The sequence below is a fragment of the Caenorhabditis briggsae genome (assembly GCF_000004555.2).
Source record: "Caenorhabditis briggsae complete genome, chrIII, whole genome shotgun sequence".
NCBI lineage: Eukaryota > Metazoa > Nematoda > Chromadorea > Rhabditida > Rhabditidae > Caenorhabditis > Caenorhabditis briggsae.
Window position 1 is genome coordinate 3645969 of NC_013490.2, and position 8861 is coordinate 3654829.

Below are 8861 nucleotides of genomic sequence, written 5' to 3' on the forward strand. Positions count from 1 at the left end.
GGCACATTTTTTTGAATTTTTTTCCTTTTCAACGGCGTTTTTTGGGAATTTCGGATTTTTTTCGAATTTTTTCGCAATAATATTCTGAAAATAGATAAATTTTAACACATTTTGATGCAATAAAAAAAAATTAACCGAGAGTTCCCCCCCCTTTAAAAATTTTTTCGGTTTTCCATTCCGTCGGGAACTGTGCACCGATCTGATTTGCTGTCACTGCATCCGCATTTGTTGGCTTCATCGGCAACTCATCAGTGTTCGATGAATCGCTGCGCTCTAGTTTCTCTGACCATACTGATTCGAGCATCCGTGAATCTGAATGTGGAAATATGAAGTTTTATATCGATTTCATATGGCAAAAACAGTCTGTATTGTAACACGTTCGTCAGGTATACTGACTTTTTTTTGTCATAAGATGTGCTACGTTGGGGACATCATAAGAAACACTTACTATGCCTCTCCGCATGTATCTCTGCCATTTCCACATTCGTATCTTTTGCCTCTAGAGTAGTGTTTGAAGCCTTAATCACTCTGCCGTTCTCCACGTTTTCAAGCTTTGCCTCTGGCTCAGTGACCGATATTGCTTGCGCGGGTTGTTCTCCATCTGCCTCCTGACCATCATAGTTATGGTGAATGAAGACGTCCCGAGCGGTTCCTCATTTCGAATTCGACGTTGTTCGAGAACTGTAATTCGAATTTATGTTAACGGCTGCTGTTCTAAGCTTGATAATTTCTCACCTTTTCTTTTTAGGTGTCGTTGGTAAAATTTCTTAATGAGCAGGGCTCTTTCTCTTTTTCGCAGTTTCGGCCTTTTCTTTGCTTCATTGCCACTGTTCTCTGCCATTGTCTTCTCTGCCACTACTCCTGAGCTCTTCCGTAGAGCTTTTCCTAGGTGTCGAAGACGTGTCATTCGCTCTCTTGCTGAAAAAACCGACAAATAATACTTTCCGATACTCTCATAGGTTTTCAACAATTAATTAACGAATTCCCAAACACATGGGTTGTGACCGAACGACTACTAGAAGATAATCACGAAAGAGAACACAACCGTGAGTCATGCATAGCAGACATGGGCGGAATAAAAATTTTGAAAATCCGGAATAAGGTATAAGGAAGAAGGAATGAAATTTAAAAATCAGGAATAAGGAATAAGGAATAATCGTAATGTGGGGACTGGGCGGGCGGGACGTAACACACACGTAGACTGGAGGCCCGATGGGCGGCGCTTCCCCCTCTCTCCCCTCTTTCGTGGCGGGATCCCCGGAGCGCGCAAAGGTCTGTACCTTTAAACACGATCAACAAAACAACAACAGAAATTGGCCTATTTAGAGAACACCAGCTAATCCCAGAGAAAACAAACAATTCTCCTCTCCACTGCGTGTCATGGAGAAATTGTTTTCTCTAGTCCTACGCTGAAATATAAGACTACAAACGAAAATTATGGATGATACAGGTTTATTTATGATGGATATGGTGTGTAGAATGCTAGAACCAGAAAAGCCTTGGGGTTCAGTGGGAAAAGTCTATTAATGCTATTAAGAATTGTGATCTACAAAACTCTGAATTCATGATTCCCCTTTACTAGATCCTACGCCTGGGACTATAATACGCGTATTAATTTAAAAAACTCTAAGGTCTCTTATTTCTCTAATGAAATTTCCGTTCTGGTCAACCAAAGCTAAATAGGACGGGTGTGTCTTCCACAACGGTGTCGCTAAAATTCCCCTGCACCTATTCCTTCTAGCTACTTGAATCAATTTTGGCACCAAAACAGGCGGAGGTACCCACCAAGTAAGGGACTTTGCTGCACACGTGAAATGGTCAAAAGCGTCGGTTCCGCTGGAGGTGGGCTCGGGATATCTGGAAAAGTAAACACTGTGTTTAGCATTTCTCTCTGAAGCGAACAGATCGCATTTTACGTGACCCCATCTCTTCTGGGCCCATTCAAACGCCCAGTTTTGTACTCCCCAGTCATCTGTATCAAACTCTCTGCTTGCTGCATCAGCTTCTGTGTTTTCCTCGCGGGGAATCCACAAGAACCTTGCCGGCCCAATTTGCTCTACACTGTCCCATACTCTCTCCGCTACCTTATGCAACTCTAGTTTCATCGAACCTTTCTTCAGTACTGACACTGCCGCCTGACTATCCGAGTGTATAGAAATCGCGCCTCTTATCTGCTCTCTCAGTGTTCTTGTCGCGAACTCCACCGCCCTCAGCTCTCTCAAAGCGCTAGATTCCTTTCGGAAACTCACATCACCTATCTCTGACGCTTGCCAAACTGTCTCTTTTCTGCTATTTTTAAGAACTGCTCCCATTCCTTCTGCTGAAGCATCAGTGTATAGGTACCAAGTAGGATCAAATTGTTCTTCGTTTATATTTCTCACTAAGTCTCCCTTCTTTAGCTTTCTCTCCCAGAATTCAACTTCAAACAACTCACTCTGAGACATTGACACTTGAAGGTGTTGCTTTTTTGGGTTGCCGGAAGTCACCCTCGCCACTGTGGCCGCCAGATGTCGTTGCCGCTGCACTGACTCACATTCTGCAACAATAGACATTGAAGAAATGAAACCGCATAACTTTTGACGATCCAGGATCGTTGGCGCTTTGCTCTTTTTCATCTTATCTAACTGATTTCCCAGGGAAACTTCTCTAGATTCTGTCAATCTGATTGACTTAGTGACCAGGTCACATTTAATACCTAACCAAGTAAACTGTTCACTCGGTGTCCAGAACGATTTTTCTTCTTCTACTGTTACACCTGCTGCTGCCAGCCCCTCTCTTACTAATCTCACCGCTTCTACCGCTTCTTCCCTCGTCTTCGCTAATATTAACCCGTCATCAATATATAGGAAAATTTTTACCCCCTTTTCTCTCCATCTGCCCACTAAAGGCCTAAAAACCTTGGTAAAAAGCCATGGAGCTGAGCTCAGCCCAAACGGCAGTGCTGTAAACTTATAAAAAGGAGCTAGTGGGGGATCTGACAGTGAAAAAGCTAAAAGGTCAGAAGAGGGATCGGCGATTTTGATGTGATGATACCCACTCTTAAAATCGAAAGTCGCAGCATAATTCGCTTTTTCTAGGAATGACCATACCGCTCTCCAATCTTCTAATCGAAACCTAGGTGTCTCAATTCCCTTGTTTAGCGCTGTTAAGTCTAGAATCAATCTTAACTTCTTCCCATTATCCGCTACTTGAAGTGGACTACATACTATCGGATTGATTGTTTCCACCACTACTCCTGCTTCCAATAATTTCCCCACTTCTTCATGAACGAAATCTAACAATCTGTTCGACATTCTTCTTATCCCCAGAGGATGTGGTAATTTAAAATTCTCAATTAATATAATCTCAAAACCTCTTTCTACTACTTCTAAAATCCACGGAGTAACTGGAATACTAGCCCAAAATTTGGCTTTACTAGACGTTAAATTTGGATTAACCATACCTTGGTTTCGCACATTGATTGGCGTAATGTCCTCCTTCTCCACAATTGTAACAGTGGATAACCGCTCGTTTTGTAGGATGAGCTCCCAAACCGTCTGCTTCGTGCATTCTTCGGAAGGGTCTTGGCTGGTAATGGTGTTGATGGGCTGCGAATTGCCGGACTTCAGGGCGCCGTCCCCCGAAGTCCGAATATCGAAACAACTGCCTCGATGGGCCTGGTCTTCTCGAAGCACTCGGTTCTTCTCTAGCGAGAATCGACGCCAAGCCAAAAGCTTCGTGTCACTTGAATCCGATGTTCCCGTCAATTCCGAAATTGCACGCATACTTTCGACCTGTTTGAGAGCTGCTGGATTTCTGTCTAGCAACACAATCTCCTGATTTCGTTTCCGGAGCATCGCTGAAGCCTTGTCAATCGCTTCCTCGAAACTTCCTTTCCTCTTAGCTTCCGCTAACATGTTGATGACTTGTACGTTGAAATCCGCCTGATATTGATATCCTTTTTGCTTCAACGTTGGCGCCTTCTCCTCCTGGAATCCTTGCATCCGTGACAGGAGATTAATCCCGAACAGCTTGCTCTCTACGCTTTCAGCTACCTTGGTAGCAAAACTATCCACAGCGAACTCGTTTGGATCCTGCGCAGGCCTTTCTCCAGAATCCTCGATCATCTTTTGATCCAATTTCGCACAAACTTGACACAAAAATCGCTACGAAAACGACTCACGCACCACTACTTAACACACACGTAGACTGGAGGCCCGATGGGCGGCGCTTCCCCCTCTCTCCCCTCTTTCGTGGTGGAATCCCCGGAGCGCTCAAAGGTCTGTACCTTTAAACGCGATCAACAAAACAACAACAGAAATTGGCCTATTTAGAGAACACCAGCTAATCCCAGAGAAAACAAACAAAACCTCACTCGCTTATTTATCGATGATATTTTTCGAATTTTTCTTTAAAAAACCATAAAAACCTTTTCTTCGCGACAAAATCATTGAAAGCATTCGTCACATGCTACTTTGATTTGAATTGATTACTGTAGTTTTGATATTTTTCAACTAATTTTCCACCGATTTTTCAGCAATATCAAAGCGGTAAATTCATAGAATTATCGCTCTGAATGTCAGTCGGTAATGAGAGTTTTCCGGAAAATAGCATGAAAAATTGCTAAATGCGGCATTTTTTTGCTCTTTTTGCTGTGAAATAAACTTGTAAATCATCACATCAAGAAATTTCTATAATTTCCGAAAGAAAAAGAGTTTGTGATCAGACATGTCTTCGATAACGCTCGTTGGATGGGAGATGATTCAGATCCGACAGAAATGAGATATAACATTCCCTGGTAAACCTAAAAAATCAATTTTTTCAATAAAATCCTAAAATCCAGGCACATTGAGGCGTATCAAAAGCGAAATTACACTGATATTTATCTGTTCTGTGAACTGGAAAACGAACCGCCGGCTGGTCGATGCGGATTACGAAATGAAATTCGTGGGAAAACGAACGAAGAGTTCCGGAGTTAAAGCATCATTTCGGTTCGATGCAGGTCAAAACTTTGTATGGTTCATGACCGATTGGAATCAATATAAAAGATACGTTATCAATAAGAAGCTGAAAGTCGAGTTTCGTGTCAAAATCAATAAAAACGAAGGATTAGACCATTCAATAGCGTCTCAGGACAATTCTGCAGTCTTGGTTGTCGGAAAGAAACAATTCAAAGTTGATAAAAAGGTAAAATTATTAATTTTTTTGAATATTTTTTCCCCAAGCTCCGCCCACTTTTATTTCCAGCTCCTTGCCGATAACTGCACTTATTTCAACACTCTATTCTTCAAAAGTTCCGATGACTGGGGAAAATCAGAAATCGAAGTTGAGGATTGTGAAAATCCAAACAAATTTAAGATTTTTCTAGAAACTCTCAAAGGCGAAAAAGAAATTGATAGTATTTTAAAGCTGAATTTTTTAAATTTCGAAAAATGTTTTCGGAAAAATCAATAAATGGAGTTCTCGAGCTGTCTGCCAAGTTCGGATCCAATTCGATGTTGACCAAATGCGATGAGTTTCTGATGGAGAAATCCGAAAAATCGATGAAACTCAAATTCAATCTTGCCATCGAGCACAAATTGAATAAGCTCAAGAAAAAGTGCATGTCTGATATCAAAACGAAGAAAGATTTGGAAGGCCATTTCTATTAATTGATTTTTTATCGATTTAATCCATTGTTTTAACAAAAGCTGTTTGTTAAAAATGACCAAATTAATAATTTCAGAAAATAATCAGCAGAAAATAATGAAAGTCAGTGTTATTATTATTTAAAAAAAACAAAAAGGTTATTGAAAATCACAAAATGACCTAAAAATCTGAAATCTAGGTCATGACCTAAAAATTGAAATCTAGGTCATGACTTAAAAATTAAAATCCAGTTCATGACCTAAAAATTCATTTTTGACATGGTTTTAAGGAGTCTGAATCCTCATTTTCCTATTTATTTTGCATAAAAATTGTTTTCCAAAAAAAAAGTTCTCGAATCGTCCTAAAGTCTGGTACAGTACTCGATTTCCGACAGACATGTTATATAATCCAGCCAGTCAAGCCATCGGAGATAACTGTTACGGATAGAGTACTGAAAATTTAAGATTATACAAAGCAATTCTAGAGCTTCAGTTTAGTAGTTGGAAATTTTTTCTAGCTACTATAATTTTTGAGATATGCGCCTTTAGAAGTTGACACACTTCTACGCCCGGCCACTGGCGGCGGGTGCGCCAACTTCATAGGCTCATATCTCAAAAACCAGAGTAGCTAGAAGAAATTTGTTAACTAGTAAAATGTGCAAAATTGAATTTCACACATTTTGTAGTTTCAATAAATTGTCTCGGTACCATAGTTTTTGAGATATGCGCTTTTAAAGTTGGCGCGTCTCCTCTCTTCTTTCAGGCGCCCGACAGGGATTTTTTTGAACTACGGAAAAGTAGATCACAGAGTTGAGGACCAAGTAGTTGTGTACACTTGGCATGGGAAAAAAGGCAGCTTTGTGATGGTTGACAACTTGAGAGAATCGGATTACTGTAGATTCAAGTAATTGATTTTTTTTTCAAACAATAATCATAAATAAGATGATTTAGTGGAACCATCGACCCAGATTATACAAAAAAAGTTCGTAAATTCATGTGTTTCAATTATTCACAAGTGGTTCCACCGAGATCGCGAATGCTTGTTGGAAATATTTCCTATCGTCAAGAAAAGGGGCAGTGGAGGGGTGGAATAGCTATTACGGTAATTAACAAGTCTAAAACTTCATTTTTGTAATTGACAACTTTTTGATAGCTACTGTAGTTTTGGATATGCGTCTTCAAAGTTAGCAGACCTAAAAACCTGGGTAAAAGGTACTTAAGACGCATAACTTGAAAAATAGAATATTTAGAGAACAAAGAAAATTTACAAAAATGTGTGAAATTCAATTTTGCACATTTTACTAGTTGATACCTTTTTTCTACCTACCGTATTTTTTAAAATATGCGCTTTTAATCTTGGCGCTCCTCCCTGTCGGGCGCCTGAAAGAAGAGAGGAGGCGCGCCAACTTTAAAAGCGCATATCTCAAAAACTATGGTACCGAGACAATTTATTGAAACTACAAAATGTGTGAAATTCAATTTTGCACATTTTACTAGTTAACAAATTTCTTCTAGCTACTCTGGTTTTTGAGATATGAGCCTATGAAGTTGGCGCACCCGCCGCCAGTGGCCGGGCGTAGAAGTGTGTCAACTTCTAAAGGCGCATATCTCAAAAATTATAGTAGCTAGAAAAAATTGCCAACTACTAAACTGAAGCTCTAGAATTGCTTTGTATAATCTTAAATTTTCAGTACTCTATCCGTAACAGTTATCTCCGATGGCTTGACTGGCTGGATTATATAACATGTCTGTCGGAAATCGAGTACTGTACCAGACTTTAGGACGATTCGAGAACTTTTTTTTTTGGAAAACAATTTTTATGCCTCTAGAGGGGTCCATTCTTTAAAGGCGTATATCTCAAAAACTACGGTAGATAGAAAAATTTGTCAACTGTAAAATTGAAGCTCTCTATTGGTTTCCTATTTTCCATTTATTATTTTTACCTCAAGTTCTTCACAATCTCCAGACATTCTTCATCACTTTTCTGAAAAACTTCCTCCTTGGTTGGATAGAACTCTATAAGAAAGGACATGATTTTGGGAGCAAGAACTACCCAAAAACTAGTTGGCAGATCTAAAAAAAATAGATCAAGGAAAGCCCGCGAAAGTTCACGAGATACAAAATTTTCATACGGAAAAAATTACTGAACAATGATGACAATCCAAAAATGGTTTAAAAATCTAGGTCATGACCTAAAAATTGGAATCTAAGCCATGACCTAAAAATGGAATCTAGTCCATGACCTAAAAATCGAAATCTAGGTCATGGCCTAAAAATCGAAATTTAGGTCATGACCTAAAAATGGAAATTTAGGCCATGACCTGAAAATTAGAATCTTGGGCAGGAACTAAAAATCGAAATCTAGGTAATTTTTTGTGTAATTCTGTTCCCAATTTTTGATTTCACCTGAACATATTCTCCTCCCACACAAAACTAAAAAAACGGGGAAATCGAATGAAAAGAAGCGAGTAAGAAGGTCCCATAAAAATGAAACGGCTTCCCCCTTTTCTCAATTTTTTGAGAGAAGGGGGAATCGTCGAACCCATTCTCATAACCATTCCCTTCTCTATTGTTCAGTTATGTTTCTGATTATTTTTTTCACGGATCGGGGAAGACGTCAAGAGGTAGGAGGAGAAGAGTTATGCGTATGTGAATGTTGTTCGGTTTGAAGAAATCTGGAATGAGTTTAAGTACCGGAGAGAGAGAGAGAAAATCAGAAATCTGAAAAAAACATCTTGGTACTTTGAACCTTCTAGAAAGATCAAATATTAATGTCCTTGTCTGAATTTCTGAATTTTTGAATTTTTGAATTTTTGAGAATTAGGATTTTTGAATTTTCGAAATTTAGAATTTTAGATTTTTTTAATTTTTGAAACTTCTAAATTTTTGAATTTTTGAATTTTAGAATTTTGAAATTTAAAAAATTTTTAAATTTAGAATTTTTGAATTTTTGAAAATTTTTGAATTTTTGAAATTTTTGAAGTTTTTGAAATTTTGAAAATTTTCGAATTTCATAAACTTGTAAAGTCAACTTTTTGACCAGTGGGTACCACCACGAAAACTACAGTAATCCAAAGTTGTGCTCAAAACATGTCATGTTTATACTCGTTTTGAAGCACTCAACAAGCCAATTCCAAACATTAAAAGAGTTTGAAGGCTTAGTAAAATTCGGGAAAGTTAATTCGGGAAAGTTTTAAACGAAAAATGAAAAAAAAAATCGTTAAAAAAAATAGAAAACCTGGAAAAATGAAAAAT

The 8861-nt window shown here is 38.7% G+C and overlaps 2 protein-coding genes across 2 annotated transcripts; one reads left to right on the forward strand and one right to left on the reverse strand.

The window, feature by feature from the left end:
* Positions 1 to 130: 130 nt before the first annotated feature.
* On the reverse strand, positions 131 to 4106 carry CBG17454 (the record flags this gene model as incomplete). Its single annotated transcript, XM_045243573.1, has 6 exons — positions 131 to 312; positions 586 to 681; positions 736 to 918; positions 1193 to 1274; positions 1332 to 1520; positions 1626 to 4106. 6 exons carry the CDS (start codon positions 4104 to 4106, stop codon positions 131 to 133), a joined length of 3213 nt encoding a protein of 1070 aa, XP_045096217.1.
* Positions 4107 to 4757: 651 nt separating this feature from the next.
* CBG17453 lies at positions 4758 to 5630 on the forward strand (the record flags this gene model as incomplete). Its single annotated transcript, XM_045243574.1, has 4 exons — positions 4758 to 4777; positions 4833 to 5166; positions 5227 to 5314; positions 5440 to 5630. The coding sequence occupies 4 exons, from the start codon at positions 4758 to 4760 to the stop codon at positions 5628 to 5630; spliced, it is 633 nt and encodes a 210-aa protein (XP_045096218.1).
* Positions 5631 to 8861: the final 3231 nt, after the last annotated feature.